Source organism: Microtus oregoni, unplaced genomic scaffold (assembly GCF_018167655.1).
Source record: "Microtus oregoni isolate MIOR12 unplaced genomic scaffold, Mior012 000052F_007, whole genome shotgun sequence".
Taxonomy (NCBI): Eukaryota; Metazoa; Chordata; class Mammalia; order Rodentia; family Cricetidae; genus Microtus; species Microtus oregoni.
The window spans coordinates 65,569-93,124 of record NW_024543819.1 but is presented as its reverse complement, the minus strand read 5'-3'; the positions used below and the strand labels follow the sequence as shown (position 1 = coordinate 93,124).

General features: G+C 43.0%; 1 protein-coding gene across 3 annotated transcripts in view; it reads left to right on the top strand.

Moving 5' to 3' along the window:
• The window catches only part of LOC121437418 (sodium/hydrogen exchanger 6), a 71,921-nt gene extending 60,140 nt beyond the window's left edge, over positions 1 to 11,781 (top strand). For all 3 annotated transcript variants that reach the window (XM_041637309.1, XM_041637310.1, XM_041637308.1), the window contains 3 exons: positions 2,842 to 2,921; positions 6,004 to 6,109; positions 9,165 to 11,781. In XM_041637309.1, the coding sequence (XP_041493243.1) occupies positions 2,842 to 2,921; positions 6,004 to 6,109; positions 9,165 to 9,437 (459 nt within the window). In that variant the 3' untranslated portion in view covers positions 9,438 to 11,781. The remainder of the gene's footprint in view (positions 1 to 2,841; positions 2,922 to 6,003; positions 6,110 to 9,164) is intronic.
• The last annotated feature ends 15,775 nt before the right edge of the window (positions 11,782 to 27,556 follow it).

Genomic DNA, 27,556 nt, shown 5'->3' with positions numbered 1-27,556 from the left:
TTCCAATACAACGCCTCACTTCCTTCCTTCAGTGTGTCAGTTTCTCAGCTGCCCCTATGATCTGCAGACTTGTAGACCGAACACAGCAGAACTGTTTGCCCTCATGAGACTGACCACCCTTTCTGATATTTTCCACCCTCTTTTGTAATGGTTTCTGAGCACCACGGAGTAAGTGGTTATCTAGTACACATTACATGAGGTTTTTGAAGATGGAAAATATCTTTTGAAACATAATTCCTATTATTTTCTGAAAGAAGCCGTGGTATATTTTTCTGCACTGTATGCTTTAAAAGAAAGCATTTACTCGATTCATTTCCCAAGTGCTAATTTTGAGTGATGACTGTGTGCGTGTGTGCATGTGATAGAGTAAGTTCTTGCTAATTTTGTGGTCAGAATCTTAAAGTAGAATTCCCTGGACAAACCAGATTATATACTTTTACATCCTGCCAGGCTTTTGAGATAGTTCCAAGGGCTGCTTGTTTCTCAGTAGTGATTAAACATTACATTTGCACAGCCCTGTTACCCTTCACCATGAAGGAGAAAGAAGGGAAAGAGCCAGATAGGTGACTAGCATTTGTGGCAAACAGAAAGAAATAGTTTTCCATTGCTTTCAGAACCCCATGGGCAGACGTTAGCAAGACGGCCCAGTGGGTAAAGGTGCTTGCTGAAAAGCCTGACAGCCTGACTGACAGGAGGAGAGCTCATAAAGGTGGAATGAAAGAAGTGACCCCACAAAGTTGTTCTCAGACCTCCGCATGCATACTGTGTGTGTGCAACCCCCCCCCCACACACACACACAGATGAAAAGAGATACAATTGAGAAATGGAAACCCCATGGGCATCTCAATTGCATTGTTTACCAGTAATTGCTTATGTCCATTATGAGGCTTGAGGAACATTCTAGTCAGTATGAAGCTTAGGGGTACACAGTAGTTATATGGTAACTGTAGATGATTTGCTTTACAAGACGTGAAGGCAGGGCCAACAAGATGACTCAGTGAGGGAAAGTGCTTGCTGAGCAAGTCTGGAAGTCCTGAGTTCAATCCCTGGAACAGATGCTGGAAGACAACAGTCTCTAATACACCAAATAAATAAAGAAATAAACAAAGAAATGAATAAATAAATAATAACAACAATAATACAATAGTAGTAGTAGTAAAAGTAGTAATAGTAATAACAATAAATTTAAAAAGAAGTGAAGGTAAAACTTTGAAAATGAGGCAGTTCCACAGATCAGAAGTATAGCTCACTGATAGAACGTGTAATTAGTTTGCACAAGGTCCTGGATTCCCTCCCCAGCAGCAAAAATTAAAGAAGAAAATACGAAGTGAAGTCATGAGAAACTTAATGATATAAAAGCAAGTTCAGAAGTTCTTGCGTGCTTGTGAGCACATGCAATATTCTCAGATATTTTTATAGTATTTATGTATGTGTGGATTCAAGTTGAGGGGCAAAATAAACTGGGATTGAAAGGGCAGGAAAGAAACAAAACCTAGACTCTAAACTCTATGCCCTTAAAAAAGTCACAGAACCATGGAACATTAGTTCTGGAAAGGGCCTTGGTGAATCTGCATTGCTGGCGTTTTATATGTGAAGAAACTTAGGAAGGAGGTTTGCCCCAATAATTAATGTCAGTGAGCCAGGACTGGAGCTGGATAGCCTAACTGACTATGATCATCCCATATTACAAATGAGGGCATTTCATATTTTTGTAAGCCATTTTAGAAGCTGTCTTTTTGCTGGGTTAGTCTCCCTCCTAGTCAGTGAGTTCTGCCATAGCATTTCCTTGTTTTCATTTTGCCACTGTGTTCTGAGCATAGTAGCAACTTGAAAAGGCCAGTTTATTTTTGAAGTCCATGGCACAGCTCTCCAAATATAGGGTGAGATGTTTTCTTCTGTAGGTGCCACTGCGTCAGCAGTGCAAGTCTTTCAGATTGAGGAGGGGAATTAGTGTGCACCGACTTTTCTTTAAGCTGTATGTGTGTTCGTGTGTGTGTTCACACATGGGTATGTATGCACGTGCCACAGTACATGTGGTCAGAGTCCAGCCTTGAGTATAGTAAAATAGGATCTCTTTGACGTTGATTGCTATGCACACCAGGCTTACTGGTCCATGAGCTTCCAGAAATTTTCCTGTCTTCACATCCTATCTCACTGTTATTAGCATTGGGGTTACAGAGAAGTGTTGCTATGCCTGGCTTCATGTAGGTTTTGAGAATTCGAACTTGGGTCTTCATGCTTGCATGGCAAGTACTTTTGTCACAGAGACATCTCCTTAGGCCGCCACATTGATTTTTATATATATATATATATATATATATATATTTTTTTTTTTTTTTGGTTTTTCGAGACAGGGTTTCGCTGTGGCTTTGGAGCCTGTCCTGGAACTAGCTCTTGTAAACCAGGCTGGTCTTGAACTCACAGAGATCCGCCTGCCTCTGCCTCCCGAGTGCTGGGATTAAAGGCGTGCGCCACCATCGCCCGGCTGATTTTTTTATATTTTTTGAAATTATAATTACATATTATTTCCCTGTTTCATTCTCCCTCTGGCCTCTCCCTTATATCCCGTCCTTGTTCTCCTTTTCAAATTCATGGCCTCCTTTTCTTGAATTGACTCCATGTTGATTTTTAAGTGGCGATATAATCATCAATTAGTAAGCTGCCTGAGTCAGAGATGCTTAGAAAAACATTGCAGTTTCCTACACAAGCCACCGAATGGCTAATGTTACCCGTGTTGGACGCTATCTTTGGTGAAGGCTCTATTTCTGATTCTACGAAGGAATGGCTCTAAATAAACCTGTCTGCATCTGTGGTATTGATTTATGTATCATCTGTCTGCAGGGTGTTCCTGAAAATGAAAGGAGAACTACCAAAGCAGAGAGTGCCTGGCTCTTTCGGATGTGGTACAACTTTGATCATAAGTATCCTTAATGATAAAAGATGCTGGTCCAGGCGTGGATAAGCACAGCTTAGTGAAACGATTCAGTGCGAGCATGGGTGCACCTGTGAGTGTCTGTGTGGGGAAATGCTAGGGACGAACCCGCCAACTTATACATGCTAAGCATGTACTGAGCTACTCAGCTACAGCTGCAGCCCCGGAACAGCTCTTTTGCCTTCCTGAAGCATAATATAAAACCTGGCTCTCTCCATAAGTGTAGAAATACATTCCCACCAATGAATTCCTTTGCAAACCCAGGGAACCAGTAGGCACTGGTTACAGTAACAACTGACTGTACGGAGAGAAATCCAGAGCCTAAATGACATAGCTAATTTTTTAGATATTGGTTTATTTGTTGAGTAAACTTTAGTATTTGATGTCCTTGAGATAATTTGGAGAATTCTGTGGGAGATATTCCTTGCTTGTCACTGTACTTGCTAGGGTGGAAGGAAGCCTTAGGGGAAAGCACGAGATGAAATGCACTTCTCTAGAAGCTGCCTTTCTCCTCTGAGTTAAGGGCAGAATGTCTTTTCTTCCTCAGCCTTTCTCAAGACCAAATATTCTCTTTTCAGAATGCCTTTGTGATAAAAAAAAAAAAACCTTGTATGTTTAGGAAAAGTACTCTTGCCCTCATGATTAGAAGCCACTGCTTACTATATTCTGTTTACTAGATTTTCACCTCCGTTTCTGTAAGTACTTCAAATTAAATTACCATGTACATACAAAAATCCAAGCATATCTGTGGCATTAAGGCTCCCATTAGGGAGTGAAGGCCGGGGTTTTTTAAATTGCTTAAAGATTATGTCATTACTTTTGGCTCCATTACCAGCATCTTGGATGTATGCCATTCCCATATCTCTTGGGGGTTTTTCATTCCTCCTATTTAACATTTGTAGTTTTCTAGAATAAAACGTACATTTTCTACATTCACAAAATAATTTCAATGATTCCAGTTTATAAAAAGAACTTAGTTTCCTGTATAATCTTGTAGGAATAAACACCAAAAACTAAATTCTAGTCATTTTAATGCCCAGAGCCCTGATAGAATTAATTATCCATCAGTATAGATTTTAGTTCCTTTATTTAGCCAGCTTGTTACAATAGAGTTATAATTTAAATGCAATGACATATGTGAATCTTAAGAATACAGTTTAATGAATTGTGGCCATCTATCCCTGTGTACCTACTATCCATGCACATATTTGTGTATTTATAGCATAGTAGAAGGTGCCCTGTGCTCTCTTGGGTCAGTGCCACCCTCCCTAGCATGTCCTACAGAGGAGTGACCCTGATTCCGAGTGCCATCAGCTTGAATTAGGTATAGCTGGTTTGGATTTTTATTTAAATAGATTACATTTATTCTTTTTGTGTCTTTGTTCTTTCACTGACATCTGTGAAATTTATCCAGAAGGCTCTGCATAACCATAATTCAGTGAGCTGGGGTTCGGGTTTAGGGCATTGTGCATACTAGAGAAGCATTCTGCCTCAGTCCTTGTTTTGTTGTTAAAAGCCTCCCTAGTTATCCCAGGCTAGCCTTAAACTTAGGATCCTCCTGTGCCTGCCTAGCCTCAAACTTATGATCTTCCTGTGTCTGCCTCCTGAGTGCTGGGCATACAAGCATGTTTCCTCATGCCCAGCCTTTTCTTTATTTCTCTAATAGGCACAGGGCTCTTTAGAATTTTCTTTTGGCAGATTGGTTGGTAATTTGATATAACAAGTCCCTGTTCAGTACTTACTACTAAGTAACAGAGCCTTGGCCATTTTTATATCAGCATTCAAAGAATATATCATTTCTGTTGTTAGTGGCTTTGTGTAGGCAGAGTGTGTTTATAGAGGGAGCTTTAATCTTTACATAGACATTATTAATATAGGCACGTTTGAATGGTGTCCTTTAAGGATTTATTTTTATATGTATCGTGTGTGTATGGCTGTCAGGAGAAGGAATGTGCTCTGGAGATAGTGAACAAACTGCAGAAGTCGGTTCTCTCTTACCCTGTGGAGCCTGGGGCTGGGACTCAGCTTGTAGACTCGGCAGTGCCTTCACCCTCTGAGCCATCTTGCTAGCTTCAAACCTTGGTCTTTAAAATTGTTTTTGAGGTGAACTTGCTGTGTAGCCGTGTATGTCCTTGAGTTCATATTCCTCCAAGCTTTGGGATCACAGCTGTGCACCACTGTCTAGCTAATAACTTTCGTGTGGTTTGCAGATTTCCCCCAGGGCCTAAAGCATGCTAGGCAAGTGCTCCACCCCTAAGCTACATGCCCCAGGATCTCATTTGATAATGTCCTTTCTCTATTCTTTTCCCTGTGTTTTCCTCTTTTTTCTAACAATTACCCTGAATTACCAAATCTGATGAAATGAGGATCTATGCTATAGGAGTTTATTACACATTGTTTGTTGTTGTTTTGTAAGTCTTGGGATTTTGTTTTCTTTCCTCTTTCACCTCCTTTGAGCTTCATAGGAAGTGAAGCAGCATGATACAGAAATTCAACCTAGAGCATTCAGATTCATCAGAATCCATAATAAATGATCCAAGCCAGTTTATCAGTATATGCTACTGCAGTTTTTATTCTTCCCTCTGAACACCATCGTTCTTTACTTTCACTTTAATTTTATTTAGTACCAAACTCAGGATGAATTTTTGTTTCTTCAGGCTCTAAAAGCAGAAAAGCAATGGGATGTCATGCAACAGACTCACGAGTAAACGTCAGACTAGTATCGGCTAGCAGATATGTCCCCATTTCCTTAATTGTGTGAGCTCTCTGTGTGTCAGTGTCCGTGTCTGTGAAATGAAGATAGTGAAAAGCTCTCTTTGCTGTCACTGCTGTAGTATGTATGGCAGTAAGATGAGCTTGCACGTGGAAAGCCCTTTGTCGGCCTCTCAAGAGGTCGGCGTGCTGTGGCAGTGCTCATTTTAAAGGGGACTATTTGGGGCTGAGGTGTAGTTTAGGAGCAAATACAGCACTTGCATAGCCCTGCAAGGCCCTGGGTTCGCTCCCCAACACCTCTGTAACAAGTTCCTCATTCTCTTCAGTATGTAAAGAATCCCTTAACCGTGCCTGCGCAGCTATCTGAAGCCCCTGCTGACCCACAGTGGGCCTCCTCTCACTACCACTCTCCCAGCCTGCTGTGGGCCCATCGCCAGGTGCCTCACCAGCCCCCAAGCATATGAAGTAAGTGGCATTTGTTTTATTTACTTACTGCTGTTGTCTTGAGGCAGGTTCTAGCTATACAGGCCAGGCTGGCCTCAAACTGGGATTACAGGCATGCCCTACCTTGCTCCAGAGTAAGTGCTTTTTATGCACAAATCAAATTCTTTAGCAAGTTCAGTTTGGCTGTTCTGTAGGTTAAATTTCTGGATTTTATTTTATTTTGGTTGGATTTCTTGTTCTTTGAGGTATAAAATCTATGAGAGGGAATGAAAGTATATTTTCTTCAAGTAGAAAATACACCGAAATATGTAAATAGCACTAACACCTTTTGAAAATAGACTAATTCCTTATCCTACAGCAGATGATTTTAGTAGGTCATCCTGTTTTCATTATTTTAATTTATTTGCAGTATGTGGCCTGACTTCAGCCGTGGGTGTGTATGTTTCTATGTCTTCATTAGGCTCGTCACAGTTCAGTTGAAAGGATTCTCAAACAATTTTTTTTAGATGTCATTACATTTATTTAAACTAAAAAATATGGTATTATGGAGCTTTTCCTCCCACAGAAAGAAAATCATAGTGAAATGGTATGCCATATCACACTGTGCTTTGCTGGACAGTTTTGATATCTGTTAAATACAAAAGATGCTCTGTGATTTAGTATCTATAACTTTGGAGTTTTAGGGGAGTGTATCCATGTCTGGTCCATGTAGCTGGAAGGCATAGACACAGCTAGACAGAACCTAGATTCCATATATTTTCCCTTTATCTACTAACATGATTGATGATTTGGTAAATTTTAAACCAAGAAGAAAGTGAAAGTCGTGCTAACTAGTCTGGATTCTAAAATGTAAACACTTAATGGCATTGACTGGTCTTCCCTATTACAATGCCCACCAGTTTGGGCTGCGTTAATGTAACACTCAGAACCCTGCGTTAGTGGGAAGCTGCCATGCAGCAGTACAGACCTTGCAGCTGATTGTGTTTCTCAGAGCAGATTCCATGGGGCGTTGAGGAATAGTAGGCAGTGTAAGTGTGGCGCCTGGGCCGGTAGCTGTGTTTGAAGTCACTGTACATTTGACAGATAGTGCTAGTAGTGTAGGGAGAACACTCTGTGCTGCTTTGACTCCCTCCTGTGTAGCCCAAGTATGGGTCTTTCCCATTGTACCACATGACTCTTCATAGTAGTGGTGTTGGTTCAGGCAGAGGCTTGGCTCTCAGACTCCAGAGACTCAATAACTTACATTATCTATAGCCCAAAGGTCCACAACTCTGTGTGGTGTGTGTGTGCGTGCGTGCGTGTGTGTGTGTGTGTGTGTGTGTGTGTGGTGTCCCAGGTGTGATGGCACATATTCATGATCCCATCTCTTGAGAGGTGGAGGCAGTTTCTAGAACCAGGAGTCCAAGCTCATCCTCAGATACATACATAGCAAGTTAGCTATTAGCTTGGGCTAAATTGAGACTCCGTCTCAACAATAACAAATAAGTCAACAAACAAAAACTTGTCTCCAACCACCATTAAAAACCCACAAACAAAAAGGAAACAAGTATGTGCCCTGTGGTATATGCCAATACAACACATCACCCTATGAGTTTCCTGGGGCTGCTGTGACAGACAAAGTGATGTATTTTACAGTTCTGAGGCTAGAAGTCTGAGGTTAAGATAGAGACAGGACTGCTTCCCTACAGGCCTCTTTCTTAGCATCTGATGCTTTGCTGTCAATCTCTGGCATTCCTTGACGTTTAGATGCTTAACCCTGGTCTGTGCCTTCATCACCTCTTGGTGTCATTTCTCTGTGAGTGTGTCCCTGTGCTATTTATGCTATTACAAACAGCACTTATGGTGGCGGTGGTTTTCAATAAGCTTTTGCATATAAGTTTATTCAATGTTAGAAATTCTAAGTATGTAGAATTGATTTTAAGGGGATATTACTAGATCAAAAGGAATGTGCCTTTTACATTTCTTCAAGACCTCAAACTTAAAAGAAAACATTGATTAGAAAGTGCTAAAGAGCCCCCACTGACCTGCAAAGGAGCCACAAAGCTGTTTTAACTAAATGGCAGACACTAGTTAGGTTTGTTGTTACTAGTTAAATATTAGACAGGAAGTGATTTCAGCTGATGGGTGTCTATAGACTTGTTTTTTCAATTGACCTTTTTTATTTTAATCTCTGAGCATTTAAGGAAATTTCTAGCAATAGTAAATTTCTGATAACCAGAAACACAAACAGAGAAACAAATTTGCCAGTAGCTCCATTATAGAGTGCTTATATTGAATGACATTCTAGATGTTTCTATACCTGCATATATGTTCTTTTCTTTGCCAAATGGACTATATATTATTGACCTCCCCATTTTATAGAATTGTATTAGGTATACTGTTTTGGAAACTTCTTTTCCATTAGAACAAAAGCTAATGAACCCGGAAAACAGCTATGTAGTGCAAGTTTCCATGTGTCCCCATGTGCCGTAATGTGTTGTGTGGCTGGAATAAGAAGTGCTTAGTCTTGTATCATAGCCTCATTTGTCTGTTCCCCTGCTCCCAGGTCCCAGACTTTTAAGATCCATGAGGGCAAGCTGATAATGTGCAAAAGCGAGTGCTACTTGCAAACAAAGGGCAAGACCCAGACACTGTGGGAGCACATGGGATGGACAGCTAGTCTAGAGCAGAAAAATCACAGGAGACTGCCAGGGGAAAGTCAGGAGAGGGGACTGGTGACTCGGAGGGGACAGAGGGGACAGCGTGCCTGATTGCTGGGAGGTAAGAGAAAGACAGTGGGATAGCTTGTCAGTGCTTCAGTCCACCCTGCAGGGCAAGAGGCTGCTGGAGTGGGGGCGCAGCTGTTATGGGAGAGGAAGCCGAGAGCAACAAGTAACACTGTCTTTTATTCAAGGGTAGGACTTAGAATTTTATACAGAGTGCGCTGGGCTACCACCGAGGCATTTTAGGTAGAGGGTTGTCAGATTGTCTCCTTTTGGAAATGATTCTCTGAAGAGCAGGCTTATCTTACCACCTTGCCTGGCTTTGATTCTTGTATTGTTTAACTACTCTTAAACTTTCTATTGTTTGCATTTAGAACCAGGAGCAATTGAAAGATGATGACTCCGACCTTATTCTCAATGATGGTGATATCAGTTTGACATATGGGGATTCTACTGTGAACACTGACTCCGCAACAGCCAGTGCCCCAAGGAGATTTATGGGCAACAATTCTGAAGATGCCTTGGATCGGGAGCTTACATTTGGGGACCACGAACTAGTCATTCGTGGAACACGCCTGGTTCTTCCGATGGATGATTCTGAACCTGCGTTAAATTCATTAGATGATACAAGACACAGTCCAGCCTAAACTTTCTAATACTCACTTAGTGGTTTATAAACTTTGCACATGTGATTGTGAAGAAATGTGTACTACCTACAAGTCCTAGTGCATGTCTCTGAATGTGTAAGCTATATAAATGCTATTTATATGGCATAGAAGAATATAAATACTCTGTAGAAGGCAGATTGTCAGTTCTCTTTAAGTTTTGCTACATTGGCCAGATCTGTTTTAGAAAGTTATTTCCACAGTAATGTTGTGTGTTCTGTTAGTTTTATGTTTCAGTTAAAGTATAAAAAGTGACAGATTGACCCTTTCTTATATTTATCTGACACTTAACTGGAGTACTAAGTTCTTGTGATGTGAATTAATTTGTGTGTGGCAAGGAAGGGGGAGGGGAGGGGGAGGGAAGGGGGGAGCTCTTATTCCCTCGGGAACCTAAGGAGGAGAGGTTCCTTTGTTGGAGAACTTTTGTTGATTGCTGCTGCCTTTGTCATGACTTTTTTCTTTCCCTTTTCTCTGGTGACCCTTTGTGGTGCAAGGAGCTGATGGCATTTTGATCTCACCCCATTCAGGTTGGGGACTGAAGTGTGGGGGCTGTTTTTCCCCAATTGATGTAAAAGAACAGATTTCTTCACTACAGTACATCGATGCTCTGAGAAAGAAGGCTACAAATGACCTCCAAGACCTTATTTCTTTTCTTTCACACCAAGATCATAGGAATTGCATCCAGCTGGCTTAGCCAAAGTATAGGTGTATATAGTTCAGGGCACTTGTTTCAGATTTGGGGGCACTGGAGCAAGTGGACACGGGGCATAAGATGGTGTTGGAGGTCTCTCTTCCCAAATATGTAAATATTCTATACCAGATAACTCGAAATAGAAAATGTAATTGCTGCTTCAATGTTGTTGTGTGTATAGTAAGCCTTGTCATCACAAGTTTTTTATATCAACTTAAAACGCTGCTCTTCAGCAGCCAATCAGGAGCAAAATGGAAAAATTTTTAAACTTACAATGTGTAGTGGTCACTTGTTAGTCAGTAGTTGGTGTTAGAAGTTAATTCATGTTCTGTACTACACCAAAGGCAGCTGTAAGAGAAACACAGTACTCTGCGGTGTCTTTGTGTAAAGTGGGTGTAGTTGTCTTCATTATCATGTGACTTTTTAATATTAGATGCCTAAGCTGCCATGTGTTATTTTTTGATGGTTTTCAAGGAAGAGCACAGAACAGCTTTTTATTTCATATTCATAGTATGAAAATGGTTTCTATTTTGTAATGCTGCAAATACCTAAAGGTACATTGAACACTTGGAAGGGGAATACTTCTTGATGCTGATTCTGACCTGTTTGTGATTCAGGAGAAAAAAAAATACAAATTTTGTGGATCCCCCCTCCAGGTCTGAGTAGCATTGCCTTAAATCTAATCCAATTAGAAAATTAATTACTTCTATGACATTCAAATTTTCCACTGAAAAATTCCCTTCCAAACAAAACATGCACTTACTCCCTCTAAGGGTTCTGTGCCATTGTAAACACTCCTGGAGCTTTTAAAGGAATTCTATTGCTGTACCCTTCGTGGCAGCCTTGACTCGTGGCCATGTGTTATGTAGTGGTAGTGACTTTCCTGCTATGCAGGACTCCTCCTGTGACGTGTACATTTTATATGATGTGTGGCTCTCCGTGCAGTAAATAATTTCTTGTTAATGTATGTTGGGGGGGGGGTTGAATGTCAGCATCATTGACCCACACAGTTATTCAAGTTGTAAAAGGGTATACAGTAATTTAACTACTATCTTTTTATTCTATCAGGTTACTGAGCCCACATTATAAAAATGGCTATAAATACTGAGCATGAAAAATTATGTAACCTGTCTCTTTCTGCATGCATAAGACTTCTCATTAAGGAACCTGATAACGCTCGAGTCCACTAAATCTGCCTTCAGTACTTTATCAAAGGGGAACCAAGCTTGTGCTTATGTCTTCATCTGGAAGATTTTTCCCTCTCTTGTCTGTGTACACATCTCCATGCAACAAGAAAAGCACCTCTGTTAAGATAGCCGTTGGAATTAAAGACCTGAATGAACTTTGATGAAGTACAGTCTGAGGAACCATCATGCATGAGTGAATTGCTCTCTTGGACCTATTTTTCTGTTGTTTGTGAAAACTACATGTTTGATTGAGTTGAACATTGCATCTTTCAGAGTTATTTTTTAAGATCTCTTGGCATTTATCCTGGTCTGTGTTTGGCAGTGTGCTGTTAAAGTACTAGACTTCTAATCTTTATGTGCTTTTTGTTTTCCCTTGGAGTACTTGGAAAGATGTTATAGTGGTTTCTTTTAGGAAAATCTGTCATTAAAAAAATTATAGCCTTGCAAATAACCACTCGCTGTTATTTGAGTCCCAGCTTATTCTAGAGAGACATAAGGAATGCTGACTTCATTTCTTTTTCTACCTATATACATACTGGAAAAGGGAGAGGACTGGAGTTTTAAAAAGCAACTTGACAGTACCTAACTTATGAGGTGGCAGAGTATAAGGCTGAATGTGTTTGCTCGTGGTCACAATCGGACCATTTAAGAAATACTGCTCAAAACCATCAAGTTCCATTATATTGATTTGTAGGCTGTTAGTGCAGTAGCGGAATGTGGTGAAAATAGTTGCATTGTACTGCAGGTGGGGCAGTTGCAGAAAGGCAATTCCAAGTTTGCCTGCAGAGCAGAGCACAGCCACATCAATCGTCCTTCACATGAAAGGTGCGTTTCTCTTTGTACAGGAGATGTTGTGTGGGTTAGCATTTGGATTAGTCAGGGTTCCCTAGAGAAACAAAACTTAGAGAATTCATACGATTTAATTAAGAAAAAAAACCCTCACAGATAATGCTTAGCCTGTGGTTTTAGTTAATTAATTCCAGATGTAGTCAAGTTGGCAACCAAGAATAGCCATCTGACAACAACTTTACTATACATATATACACACACATATACATTCTAGTAAATCCCATGTATATAGTAATATATGTGAGATTTATTGGAATGGCTTTATATATATATATATATATGCATATATGTGTATATGTGTATGTATATGGGATTTATTAGATTGCTGTAAGGCTGTGGTCCAGCTATTCCAACAATGGCTGTCTGCCCATGGAAGGTCCAAGAGTCCAGTAATTGTTCAGTCCATGAAGCTGGATGGTTCATCTGGTCTTCAGTATACACTGGTATCCTGAAGAAGTGGGCTCTATTGCCACTGAAGGAATGGACTTACCAGCGAGAACAAGCAGCCAAGAAGAGAGTGCTTCCTTCTTCCATGTCCTTTATATAGGCTGCCAACAGAAGGTGTGGCCCAGGTTAAAGGTAGACCTTCCCACCTCAAAAATCTGAAGTAGAAATCACTTCAAATGATTTAAGAAAAAAAATCCCTCTTGGGTTTTAGTTAATACCAGATATGGTCAAGTTGACAAGCAAGAATAGCCATCACAGAGTTTGCTAACAGTAGGCTTGTCTGTCTTGCTAATGGTACAAATCATGCTCAGTTCAGCTACATTGCTGTTGCTATTGCTACACTCCAGCTTCCTTACTCATTGCTCACTCACTGAAGGCACAGGTGAGACACCCACACCCAAGGTCCGTGCCTCGAATCAATTTGTTTTTCTCACCACACAAAACCCTTTATTAGATTTGAGCAGGCACCTTCGTTCTGATTAGTGGTAGAATATAATAGATGTTCTTGAATTAATTGCAAAATTCTCCACAGGAAATACTTATCAAGATGGTCCAGGATGAGGCTTGTAAATAAACCGGAAATGTTAATAATAGTTGTGTTTTTTGAGTCCCTCTTGGGTACACATAATGTGTTTACAAGGTATTTTGATTGTTTTAATTTTATGACGTAGCATACCCTCTTTTTTTCTGTTGAGACAGAAGTGCAAAGTTGATATGACTGGTAACCCATAGAGCTATGACTCAAATCCTCAGCCTTATTCCAAAGGTCCAGATTCTGTTGTTTTGTTTTTGAGACAAAATCTAACCGTAAAGGTCAGGCTGCCTTTGAAACAAATGAACCTCCTATCTCAGCCTCCTGAGAGATGTGATTACAGGCATGTACCACCACACCTAACATCAAAAGTCCAGTTTGTTAACCACTACTGACTCTAGGCACGGACTCCGTACTAAACTAAGTACAGCCTGAAGATGAGACAGGAGTTGTAGACTTCAAGCCTGCTGCCCACCACCTGCTGGCCATCAGACCAGGGTAAGAGATGAAGTCTCAGCTCCAGCCTGCATTTCCTGTCTTGTTGGCTGCCTTACATGAGTCTCTGTGGTGGGAACATCCTGACACCCATCGCCGAGGGCCCCTCCTGTGTCTTGTCCTGAATGAGGGAGGCTGGTTGATTAGCAGCTCTGCCTTCCACTCCCTTCCACTATCTCTTAGCCTTTTCCAAGGGCCTATCTTTCATGCCAGAGTACGTGATTGAGAACAATGGCTTTGGAGTCACAGAAGGTGGGCTAGTGTTTTAAAAGCCTGGGCTTTTTTTTTTTTTATCTCAGGCCCTGCTACTGAGTGTGACGTTGACCAGTTACGTGACTTAACCGAGCCTTTTCATTCTCTCTCCTTGCTGTTCAAGGGATCTGAGCTCATCCTTTGAGCCACATACAGTGGGGCTAGCAGCAGACAACTGTACCGCAATCTCAGCTCTGCTCCGCATACTGTACGGAAGATGTTGTCAGTCATCTCTTGGTGGGCCTTGGGAATCACTTATGGAAGAAGGACTGCTTGATTTCTAGTGGGGGCATATTGATTTCAAGTAATAACTTCAAACACAGTAGTCATGAAAGCCATGACCGACATGTAAGAACCCTCCCTGGGGTGCTAGCAGGGCCCTGTAATCTGCTGATACAGGGGTTGAGGCTGACTTTTCTGATAAAGGGATGTTTAAGTTTAGATCTCAAGAGTCAGTCGAGGGCCAACTGAGTGACGTGATGAGGACCATTCCAAGCAGAGTGAAGTGACATTCCTTTAGTCGGGTGTCTGTTGAGTGACAAAACATGCACTGTGCTCTACAATTCAGCACGGAACAAAATAGAGCTCCTCTCGCAGCACTTCCAAAGCCGCGAGGACAGAATCCTAGTTCCAGTGTTAGTCATTATAATGAGTGCCCTGAACCAAAATGTGCCCCCTGCCACTTCCTCCCTCCCACCCAGGGTAAGACGACCCTCTCCTGTATGTCACCTTAAAAGCCTTTGAAAACAACTGATAATGTCTTTTCAGAGCTTTTGTGTGCCCAGGCTAAACAACCCTATTCTCTTACTATCTTCCCTCCAGCCGAGACCACCCTGGCTTGCTTAGTTTCTGTGGCTGCATCAACCCCTCCTAACAATCAGCAGGCAGACTGGACCAAAGGCGCCCTGCTCCAGGGAAAGCAAACCATAAATGCACATACATGAAATAATGAAAGGGTGGAGAATTGGCCAGCAAGAAATGGGACAGAGGCTAAGCTGTGTGAGGAGAGGGGGCGAGAGAGGAAGAGGCAGGGAGAAGTTGAAACAGTCAGCAGTCTGTGGGTTCATAAACCAAACTCCAGCCTTAGCTACACAGCACTTTTAGGGCCAGCTTGGGGTATGTGAGACCCTCCTGTCTCAGACCAACAAGCAAAGCCCTGATGCAGGTAGAGAATGAAAGGTAGACGGCTGCTTCAGAGCGCATGCTCAGCGCAAGTTCGTTGACAGGAAAAACTGTCTTCTTGTCCTTGATTCAGCTGGCAGATTGATATAGTAGAATAGAAGAAGCAGTAAGTAATAGGAAGGCAGAGTCCTAGCCCTGCTTGCCACTTTCAGAAAGCTGTGTGAATCTCTGAGCCTGCTTTATAAAATGTCAGCTGAGAGGCTCGGAGCATTTGGGGAGCTATTACCGTATGCCAGGCACTGTGGTAGGTGGTGGACTGTGATTTCAGCTGCAGACTCGCCAGCCCTATTAGAGGCTCACATGAAGTGATGTACGTTAAAGAAGGCTGACTGAGGTTGGACCTTCTGTATGGTTTTGCTGATGAGGCGCTATTTGATTATGATACGGAAAACACTTCATAGACTGCACCTCCTCCAGGCTGCTTTCTTCGGCACACTGCCACAGTTGCCTTAGCCGCTGCTGTCACGGATGAAGCCTCAAGTCTATGAGTCTATTTTCTGGTAACCCAAATAGTGTTTTTTTAAACTATGAACCCACATTATGGTTGTAGCTTTAAAAATCCTGCCCTCCACATTCAGCTAGCTGCCAGTGCTGTCGAGTAGGTACTGGGTTCCTTTTCAGGGACAAAGCTTAACCTGGAAGTCATTTCTTTTGTCGTGACAGGAAAAGATATACTGAAGGCAGTCCGAGTGCTTCTTGGAAATGAGGTTTAAATTCACCTGTTCTGTTGGAACTGAAGCGGTTCCCTGTGCATTTAGATACTAAACCTACAAAACTTGCTTGAGAGGTAGTCGATTCTCGGGCGCTCTGGGAGTCACGAGGCTGTACTGCTTGCTTTTGTTGTTTACTTGACTCTCCTATACAGCTGTGTTCCCACGTGGCTCAGGCAAAAAATTATATGAACTGTTTTTCCATCTGAAAAATCTGGAAGACTCCTGTCAGCTAATGAAAGTCGCCCTCCCCTGCCCCCATTTCAGGGCTGTTTTTGTGTGAGAAGGGAAGATAATGGCAATTAGACCCCCTGGGTGTGCTACAAAATTGTTTTTTTTTTTAACACTTTGAAAAACTCAACCAAGTTCCATTTTCTAAGAGGAGCCAGGAGTTTGATATTTAACGACCTTGGCCAACCAGTGTTTTAAATTCTAACTTGCAGTCAACAGACCATTAGTGTCTCATCTGCGCTGAGATTTGAGCCAGGCTAGGGGCAGGGGAAACACAGCACAGAGTTGCTTAAGCCATGGTTTGAGCCTAAAGGAGAATGCAGCAGATTAAATAAGCGCTTCACAGTGGTGGGCTAAGCATGAGAATGAGATGGTGAGGTGGTATCGTGGTCCTTCACATTGCTGCGGAATATTGCCCACCAGAAAGGCCCACACCAACATCCCTGGAAGCTGTGAGCGTGTACGTGTCTCACGTGGCAAAGGGCTTAAGGTTGCCAATGGAATGATCGTGGGGTAGGAGATTAACTCTGGGCTGTACAAATGGGGGCCAACTGAATTACACAGGTCCTTAAGATTCATGAGCTGTTCCTGGCCATGGTCAGAGCAGAAGAGCTGAGCACAGACACAAACCCAAACACACTTCACCTGGCTGGCTTTGAAGAGCGAGGAAGGGGGCCTCTGGAAGCCAGAGCCTGCAGCAGCCTACTGACACAGTGGAGTTAGCCCAGTGAGAGCCTTGTCAGACTGTTGACCTACCAAGCTGTGAGGTGACAAGTGGGTGTTGTTTTAAGCCATTAAGCTTGTGGGAATTTATTATGGCAGCAATAGGAAGTTAACAGACTCCCTGGGAGGGAAGGAACATTGTTTCTGTTACTTCTTGTTCAGAATGGCTAAGTCATGCCAGGCATTGTGCATGGGACTAGGGCACAGAAAGAACGGAACTGGTCATAGACAGTTGGGTAGAGGAGACTAGGAGCCATACAGCCAGCTGGGATACAGCACAATAAGGCCATGACTGAAGAGTCCAGGCGATGGACTCCCAGACTGGGGAAGGATGGGGGTGTGTACTGGAGAAGGCCTGTCATTTCTAGGATGTTAATCTAGCTGTCACTACCATGTCCATGTCACAGGCTGGTGTAAGGGAGTTCCCTAAGCCACCATGTCCAATGTATCCCTTGAAAATGGCGGTACACAGGAGACAAAACCAAACCTGGTTTTAGAACGATCACTCTTCTTGTAGCTAGGGCTACTTGGATAGGGCCAAGAATGGACATAGAAGTAATGATTCGAAAGGTTGGCTAGGGAGAGAGTGTATAGTAGTTTGGACTAGAGAAATGTCACTGAGGACAAAGAGGAGATCATTTAGTATGTAGACTCAGCAGTAGTTATAGACGAAAGAGAGTTGGGCTGGAGAGATGTGTCGGTAGTTACGGAGAGATGGGTCAGTGATTAAGAGCACTTGTTGCTCTTGGAGAGAACCCTGGTTCAATTCCCATTACCCACATGGCTCTTACAACTGTCCATAAGTCCAATACCTGGGAATCTGATGCTTTCCTCTGACCTCTGAGGATACACTCATGACACACATACGTTCGGGCAAAGCATTCATAAAAATAGACAATTTCCAAATGTGATGATTAAATGGGGGGATATTCCTATGATCTGAGCAATCAGATTGGGCACAATGGATGCCAGACAAGGCAGTAACTAGAATCTTTAAAAATTATGTAGGCCAAGAGATTATGAGATGTGTCCAAAAAAAAAAAAAACAAATTTGCTTCTGAGTCACATGCATGCGTGCGCGCACACACACACATGCTGCATGCTGTGTCTCATTGTGGAGGCTTAAAACATCAATTTCAAAGTAGAATAGAATAGGATAGAATAGTGATTATTAGAGACCAAACAAAGAAGGATGGGAGAAGGGAACGTAGAAGGAAGTCGGCTAATAGTAAACACAAATAGGAAGAAAGCATCTTAGTGTTCTGCAGCACAATAGGATGACTATAATTTATAATAGTCCATTATTTGTTTTTCACAAATACACAAGGGAAGAGGTTAAAGGCTCCAACACAGAAAATGATAAGGAGATGGCAGTATGATTTGCCTTGATTTTATCACAATATGCTGTTTTCATGTATTGAAATATCACAATACCCCAGAAATATGTACAATTATTATGTTAATTAAAATAAAAATAGGAACATAAATGAAAGAAGAAAAAGGGACAAGGGCCCCAAATGAGGCTGGGAAAGAATACAGGCTCGAATAGCATCAGGATTTGTAAGCTCGTCTCCATTATAACCTAGGAACATCTGGAGCTTTTCCTCTGGGTGGTGCCTGGGAAAAATAATTGATTTAACCAAAGTACAATGGATGGAGGAACAAAATCATTTCTCCTCCTTAGAAGAAACAGAGCTTCAGCAGTTCTCAGGAACGATGGGTGGTGTTACTAGGAAACGTTTCAAAGTGTGTCACTCTGGACCTTAGTGCATCCATCACTGGTCTTGGCTGGGAGAATGAAATATATGTGGCAGGCTCTGTTGAATGCAGTTCTTCGTATTTTCCATGAGGGTCAAGGGCCAAGGAATGAATATTGGATGTGAAGTGGAAGCCACAGCTGGCTGGCCAGACCCTCTCTGCTTCTGGGGAGATTTACACGCAAGCTTAGCTCTTTTCCTTTTTCACCTTCCCCGAAGACTATTGGAACAGTTTCTGGCACATCGGTGGGGTGACCAAAGTCCTAGGGTGTGCTGTGCTCTGGTACCCTGTACCATTCATCAGCTTTCGTCATCAGAATTGAAGCTGACATGTTAGGGAAGTCGGAGCCAAATAGCAACTGGTGGGAGAGATTTCATCGAACGAGCCTGGATTCAAATGCTTTAAAAATTGATCTGTGCTTCTCAATCGAAGAAAACCAGTAAACGACAGTATAACTTATTAAAAAAACATAGAGGCATATATGAAGATGAAGGAAACATCTGGTTTTTGTTTTCTCAGATTTTATTAATTCATCTGAGGTGTGAGTCACCAGCTCCGTCAGCCAATGTTTCCAAACTTTGTTGCCTCCAGAACAGTTGGGAAATTTGACTTTAAAACTACCTTGAGGAAAAGATGTTCTACAAAGAGGTAGGTGTGGGGGCTGGAGAGATGGCTCAGTGGTTAAGAGCATTGCCTGCTCTTCCAAAGGTCCTGAGTTCAATTCCCAGCAACCACATGGTGGCTCACAACCATCTGTAAAGACGTCTGGCGCCCTCATCTGGCCTTCAGGCATACAGACAGAATATTGTATACATAATAAATAAATATTTAAAAAAAAGAGGTAGGTGTGTGTGTGTGTGTGCGCATGTGTTCATGCATACATGTACTCCCCCCATACACACACACGTATAATGTTTGTCTTGAGTGATACTTCTTCAAATTGCTTCTATGTTAAACCATGATCACATTCTTTTCTAGGCAAGATTTTATTTCTTTGGGTAAAGTTGAGGACTGCTAGGTTGAGCATGTATGTATGGTTTCTAAAGTCATTCTGATCTATATATAAACTTATCACCTCATAAACACAGCCCTTTACCTAGGAAGATAACTTTGATGACTTCCTTTAGCCTTTCCCAATAGATGGCAGTTAGATATGTATCCCCTAGAGATGCCAAGGAATCGGGCCATTCCCCATCTCTCCACTCAAGATGTTCTTGGACTACTACCAATCCTAACCTGATAAAAGGCTATCAGGGTGAGAAATCAAGAAGAGTCAATTGTTTTCTTCCTGAGCCTGAACTCTACCACAGTATGGTATAGCCATGTTTTTTTATTCTCGGCTCGTCCACATCTAATTTTCAAGATGACTGCCTCAAGTTGACAGTAGGCCAGAGCTTACAGACCATGACAAAACTGGCTTTTCTGTGTAATGATGAGAGCATCCATTTTCTGTTATTACACTATACTCTACCCACTTGAGCTCTACTCTTCCTGCCCCATTAGCAGGGATGGCAGTGGCTGGATTCGAACCTCACTGTCTTTCATAGGCGATCAATGGCTTGATTAGCGCTCTCTGTCTCTCCCTTCTCTTCCCCCTTTATTTCTTTAACAGACTTAGTGCCTGTCCACTCTGGGTACTGAAAAGACCAAGGCTAACAAGTCTTTAGGCTATTTTTCTTGGAAGGGAAAACTCCAGCATCTGTAAAGACTGTAATGACAATGAGTTTTCCCCTTTGCCTACTCCTCATCAGATTGACTTTAGATACAGGACCATCAAAGAGTAATGATAAATTATCAATTAGTGTTGGTTCTGGTCCATAGGGGAATATTTTGACAGTCTGTTTTAACCATATAAGCAATGATTCCAATAAAAAGTTTTATGAGGTGTTATTACAGATGTAAATGTTTCCTAAAGATATCACTTGAGTTGTAAATCATGTTCTTAAATTCATACTAAAGTCACCTCATTAAATAACAAGGGGAGCTATGTTTTTTAAATAAACGTTGGTCTCCAGGGACTTAGAAAAAAAGAAACAAAGAACAAAAACCAGAACTCAAGTCCTAGCTGTCCAACCTCAAGAGCCTGACAGGAGTATGAGATGTTCTAGAAACGATTTTTTCACTTGCTTTGCGAGAACACCTCCTCCTAAAGTCTCATCTTCCTATGCCAAACTGGACATAGGAGGCAGAAAAACTCGTTCACAACAAAACTCTGGCTTATTGAAGTGCGGCCGACAGAGGACGGAGTTAATCCTCACTAACGCACAATCCTGGGAGGTTTGAAAAGTGTGTGCAGACATGTCACGGTCACCACAGTGTTCTGGAGGGTTTGCAACTCTCCAGAACAGTCCACCGTGCCCCTTTGTACGTTAACTCCCTCTCCCTGGCTTCATGGGTCTGCCAGCACGACCTGTTTTGTCTCTGTAGCTCTGGCCTTTTCCAGAATGCCATAGAAACACAATCACACAGCATGTAGCCTTTTGCAGACTCTCAATTTTTAGCTTTTATTATATTTAATTTTCTATTTTGCATGTTGGGGGTGGTACACGTGCCATAGAGTGTGTGTGGGAGGTCAGAGGAAGACTTTGGGGATTTGGTTCTCTCCTTCTACCGTGTGTGTAGGGACCAAACTCCTATCTTCACGCTTGGTGGGAAGTGCCTTTGCCAGCTGGGCCATCTTTCCAGTCTTCTCTCAATTTTTAAAAGTAGTAACATTATTTTTCAGGTAATAACATTTTCATTGTGGTAGATTTTAGATATTTAGCTAAGTAACAAAGAAATACAAAGATTCTTCACTGTGGTAAACATGGGATTGCAGCTGTTTCTTTGGCTTGCTGTTTCCTTTTCTTTGGGTATATACTTTCCCATGAGAGTTCCTGAAAAGAAGCTGTCTGTCTGTAAAGACTCATTAAAGTTGCAGTTCTGAGGGGGGGTCGGAATGTTGCAGGCCTGGAGGCTAATGACCTTATCTCAGGAGAGGGTTTAGCCCCCTAAATAGCCATCCCTCATGAGGCTAAAAGATAGAAATCTTTGTGAATTGGGGGCTGGAACAGCAGTTACGAGCTCTGGCTGCTCTTCCAGAGGACCCAGGTGGACCCAGGTTCAAAACCCACTACTCACGTGGCAGCTCACACTTGTCTATAACCCTGGCTCCAGGGTTTCTGATACCCTTACAGACATACATGTAGGCAAACACCAATTTGCATAAAATAAACATAAATTATAGAACAAAAACCTTTGAGAATCTAATAGCAGACAACTAGCTTCCACCAACCCAAGAGCTGAGAATGTCTTCTGATAGCATCTTAGGTCTATAAAAGAACCTCCCCCACTTGCCTTGGCTTATGACTTTCTTTGTTCTGTAGAAATATAAAGTGGCTTTTACATTGGAACATGGATTTTGTAGTAACCTAATTCCATGTTCCTGAGACATGGCCACTCACATTTAGCTCCAGAATAAACCATCTCTTATTCCCCTGAAGTCAAGAGCTCTGTTTTCTGCAATTGCCACACCCAGCGGGGGCTTGCTGGATCATGTGGTAGGTCAATTGAAAGACTTTTGAGGACTGCCTTTCCTGCTTCTCTCCATCCAGCTTATGGCAATTTATGCTCCCACCAACAGTGTGCTGTAACAGCAGGCCTCCCATGCAGAGCCGGCCCAAAGTGGTATTGTCAGGAAGATGAGGAGGGAGAGGAGGTGGTCTGCTTAAATGCTGCTGAGATAAGCTTGCGGAGCTGGAAATAATTAGTGTCTGTTGCTTACCTGGTGAGGGCCTTATCTGCCTGCTCAGCCTCGGGTAGGAGAGAAGATTTGAAAGAGGCTTCCCGTAAGTACCAAGATACGAGCAGAAAGAGACAGACTGTCTGGGCAGAGGTAGACCAGCAAGAAGGGGAGCGAGAGATAAGGGAGGGCGGTGGACGTGTGATCAGGAGACCAGTACAATCATTCACATGTATGGAATGCCATACTGAGATACATTCTTTTGTACAAAACCCCTCATGGAATTGTATACTGTAGAAAGGGGAATTTTACATTATGTGGCTTATAACCTAATTAAAAGGTGTTGTGTTTTTTTTTTTTGTTGTTGTTGTTGTTATTTTTTGAAAGAACCAGAGGTAATTGGGTGTTGGGGAAGGACAAGGAAAACAGTTCAAGTCGCTATCAACTTAGCCTTTGCTCCAAATCTTTGGCTAGGACTCACAGGTAATGATAGCAGTTAGCTATTGTTGACTCTGCTAACCCGGGCCAGGCCCAGGCTTAGGTGCTTCACACAAACTGCCTTAATGGAGGCTCAGTTCAACTTTCTGAGCTAAGCATGAGTGCCCTGCCTTACAGGCTGGGAAGAAAAAGAAGCTTGGAGAGGCGCTGTGAATGCCTGTGGTGACAGAGTGGCCTGCTGAGGTGGGCGTGCTGCAGCCAACAGCCAGGTGACACAGCTCTTCCGGCTAGGAAATAGTTCTGCTAGCCCCGCTGAGATATGGCCGGTGCCACAGCAGGCCATGGGCCCCAAGGCTCAAAATGAACTCTGAAATGCGGATTCCCGCAGGTCTCCTGGATTCTGGGGACCTGCTGAAAAAGCCTGCAGGACCCTGCTTTCCCTTCCCACGTCTCCAAGGCTTGTGAAGGTGGCTCCTTGGGTGGTGGAGAAATGATGTTGTGCTTGTGCTTGGCTCCGTCTTCGTTCCCACAAATGCCCTTAACATTTTCCAGTTTCTGAATGCTTTTGTGAAGGAGCTCTGATGTGGTCGACGGCATTTGTAGTGGGAGCCAAGTCAAGCCTTCCTGGGGAGGAAAGCTGGAAGCCTTCAGCACTCATGTAGCCCACAGCCTTTTGCTCGGTATCGCACGAGGCCTGCACTGCCAAGCACAGCACTCGCTTGGATGCCCCTGCCTTTCTGCCTATGGGGAACCAACACCCTATCAATTTGGCTTGGGCTTGCAGTGGCCTTATCCAGGGACAGCTTTACTGGAACCTCTGATCCAGTTCTGTGGTTCAAGGCCTGCTGGAGCCAACTCAAGATGAGTTCCCTTTTCATATTTTTCTGCATGGACTTTGCGTCTTGTAGGCCCTTGGAGAGTTTGGAACTAAGAGGTATCCGTATGCCAGGAATCCCCACAGCCTCTGTTTTGAGAGTAGACGAACACCATATGCTGTGGATCTAAACCTGAATGGCTTCCCCTAATGCAGCACAGGGGTCTTGAATCACTGGCTAACCCCTCTTTCCCCTTAGCAGCTGGAGCAATGACCCTCTGGTTGAGGTTACATGTGCAGATAGAAATTTGGCTCCAAAATGTCCCAAACTTGGGTTTATGCAAGTGCCTCTTCTCTTAGCAAGGCAGGTGGTGGGCAGGCCACCGTCCCCCTAGGGGACTAATTGAAAAAGGCAAGAAAAGACCAACAGACAGGACTGGCCTACTGCCTTTGTGCTCAACGCTTTCCAACATGGAAAAGCCTAGAGACGAGCTTTTCTTTGCCTTAAGGCGGGCTTACATTGTGATAATGACATTGTGGAGTTGAAAATGCCGAGAGTAAAAAAAAATGCCTAAACTGCCGAATGTCAGAGGTTGCCTTAGCTTGCTTTGCATAAGTTTAGACCACTTACAGTAGCTTACAGTTAGGTGGAATCATCTAAGCTAGAACCTCAGATACTGAAGCGTTGGCCAGCTCACGTAAGTTTTGGACCATGGGACAGAAAGTGGAAACCAGAATGGCTGTAGGGATTATGCTTAGGCACCATCATAAAGTAGCAGAGTTGTAGTCAAATTGTATTCAACAGGGGACCACTCTGCTTGCAACACCTTCCTTGACAGTAGTTGGTTATCCTTCTAGCCATTCATTCATCCAGAAACCATTCATTCATCAAGAAACCAACTAGAGTCACCTGGGAGGAGGGAACCTTCATTCAGAAATTACTTTCATCAGATTACCCTGATGTGGGAGGGCCCAGCCTGCTTCGAGTGGTGCCACCCATGGCTAGGTGGTGATGTAGGAGGGTCTTGTCCCATCACTACAAGGTGGTCCTGACTTGTATTTAAAAAGCAAGCTGAGCAAGCCATGGAGAGCAAGCCAGTGAGCAACACTCCAGGTTCGATTGTGGTCTCGGCTTCAGTTCCTGCCCGGGCATCCCTGAACGATGGACTGTGATGTGGAAGGGCAAGACAAATAAGCCCTCCCCTCCCCAGATTGCTTTTGGTCCATGTTTTAGTGCAACAACAAAGAAGCCAACTAGAATAAGGATCCCGTGTTAGCTGCCTTGAAAGTATTGTTATTAAAGAGCAAGCCTGGCTCCCCTCTTTGCTCTGCCTTCCTGTCTCACCATGTGACCTCTTCCTTCACATGCTCATATTGTAGCGATGCCAGTTCCTAGGAGGTCCTCACCAGAGACCAAATCTCTTGACCACCTTGGACTTGCAGATTCTGAAACTGGAAGCTGACTACACCTATTCTCTTCATGAAGTTACACAGCCACGGGTGTTTGGTTCTAGTCATAGAATAACAAACGAATACAGTCATGTAATCTAAAAGCAACAGAGCTAAACTTGAGCAATCGATGTGCATCCAGGGCTTGGGGCTGTGTTCTTTGCAACCACTGTGTATCACTGTACACTCCAGAGTTAGCCAGCTAGAGCCCACTGTCCACTTTAGACCACCCAAGCGCTATAGATAGTTTTCACGTTTTTAAATGGCTGGAAAAATCAAGAGTGCTTACGTCACATGTGTCAAATATTAAATTCACAGATCAGTGTCCCTCAGTAAGATTTGAGTGGGACAAAAAACATATCCATCCATTCATGTTTTATCTAATCTTTTCCACTAAAAGATAGCGTTGAGTCTCTGTGACTGAGAGTACATGGCCCAAATTTAGCAGACTATATTTGCTGATCCCTGGCAAGAAGAAAAGCCAATCTCAGTGGACCTCTGAATTCAGCACCCTGCCCCCATCACAACATGGGGAGAGCTTTAGGTTGTTGAGTTAGCATTTTGGATGATAGTTGCCTTTTAGCTGTTTGAAGTACTTCTTCCTAGAGTCTGTGAGGCCCAGGATGCTTAGAGTGGTGTCAGGTTTTCCATCAAATGTTTAGAAGGAAATGGAGGCAGCAGACTTTGAGGTTGTTTGTGAACAAAGCCCTGAAAGCAATTCCGTTGGTCTTTGGTAAGAGGCGCCAAATTATCTCAGGCTCCCCTGGGAACTGTGTGGTGAGCCTTATATGGATAGAATCTCCTAAACTGGGCTTGCCATACTCTGCAGCACGGTCAGATCTGCTTTAACAAAACATGTTTATGTTTAAGCTGAAAGATAAAATGGTGTTCATTCATTTGTTCTTTACAGCTTGATATTTTTTTTCCAGAGGTGTGCCAGAGACTTTATTGTCATTTCTCTTCTCTTGGCTGCTCACCAGAACCTGATGACAAGTACCCGGCGGGGAAGAGACAGAAATCTTTAATAAATAAATTAATTAAAAAATAAAAAAATAAAAAATAAAAAAACAGCTTGATATTTTTAAGCGCATATATGTTATTGGATGGCAAACTCCAGCTACTTAACACATGTAGTCAGACCCATGTTTCTGGTTCTGTAAGCTTCTCTTGTCTTCATTTCATCAAGCCATATTCAAGAGCACATGAATGCTGTCAACTCCTGCACACGTCTTATTGTTGCATCAAAAATGACAGTTGCTTTCCTTTGGCACTTGCCACCCTTCCCAGTTGGATGTAGGTGGGAGGATGTGTTTCTGTAAGGACTGGAGTGGGCGAGATGTCACTCCATCAACCTACTAGCTTCCTGGGATTCCAGTGTTTGAAGCTGCTGATAAAGAGCTTTCACTGCGTGCCTGGAGGCAATGGGTCTGGGTGAGGCATTCCATGGGTGTTAGCTTACTCACGCCTTATGGCATGCCTTCACTCACTCATTCAACAGATATTCATCGAATGCCTGCTAAATGCCAAGTCTGGTACTGTGTCAGGGCTCCAACAGCGGATGCAGCAGAGACATTACCTGTTCCTTTTCAAAGCATCCTCATGAATCCAACCTGCAGGTGGAGCTGAGGATGATCAATAAATCATAAAATTCCTTAGAGGGATAGGTCAGAGGGCAAGGCTGTCGCAGACCAACAGAGGCAATAAGACACAGTGTTAAATAGCACGGCAGCTTCAACTGAAGAAATATAGCAAGATTCCCAAGGTGTCCAGGCAGAGGGGTGCTAAACACGCTTGAGGAAGCCAGGAAGCAGCCAGAGGAGGCATTCTAGAACAGCAAGCCTGGCTGGGAACTACTTAGACCTGTTGAGATTGAGGCAGGGGCAGGTCTTGGGAGTTCGGGTAATAAGTGTTTTGGATTTGAGCTGCATTAAAGGAGATTCACACACACAAACACACACACACACACACACACACACACACACACACACACACACACACACACACACACCATGCTCTGCCTTGATAATGCCCTGCTTGTCATCCAATCCCGCTGCTTTCGGTTCAGTTTTCTAGGAAGCAACAGTGTTCCAAAGAAACTGCCTGATGCTTCTCTACACAAATTTCATGTGTTGGGAAGTGGGATTTCCTCCTAAGTACTTTGTATTTCTCTTACAACTTTTCAAAGCAGCTACCATACGGTTTTTCTCCCAAGTGAGAGATTATTGTCCCTCTATTTGGGGGGAACTGAAATGAAGTCATCTGTCCGCTGAAGTGACAGCTGCAAGCAGAAATGTTCTCTGTGGAGCAGCAGGCCGCCATCTGAGCTCAACCCAGCGTCCCATCTCCATGAGTGCTTGCTCCTGTCAGTTGTCTGTTACTGAGTTCCCCCTTTCCCTACTTGTTTCCCATTATATAAGAGGGATTTTTTTTTCCCCCAGAGATGAGCTCTGGCTTGTTCTGAATGTTTTAGGTGTCAAACATCCTGTTTTCCTCTGAGTAATATGACCCTGCCAGCGACCCACTGCATTTCCGAATGACATCATGGGATTCGGCTGAGAACTGCTGGAGAAAAGTGATTATGGGAGCCAAGGGACCTCTGCTTGCCCCCTCTACCTTCCAGTG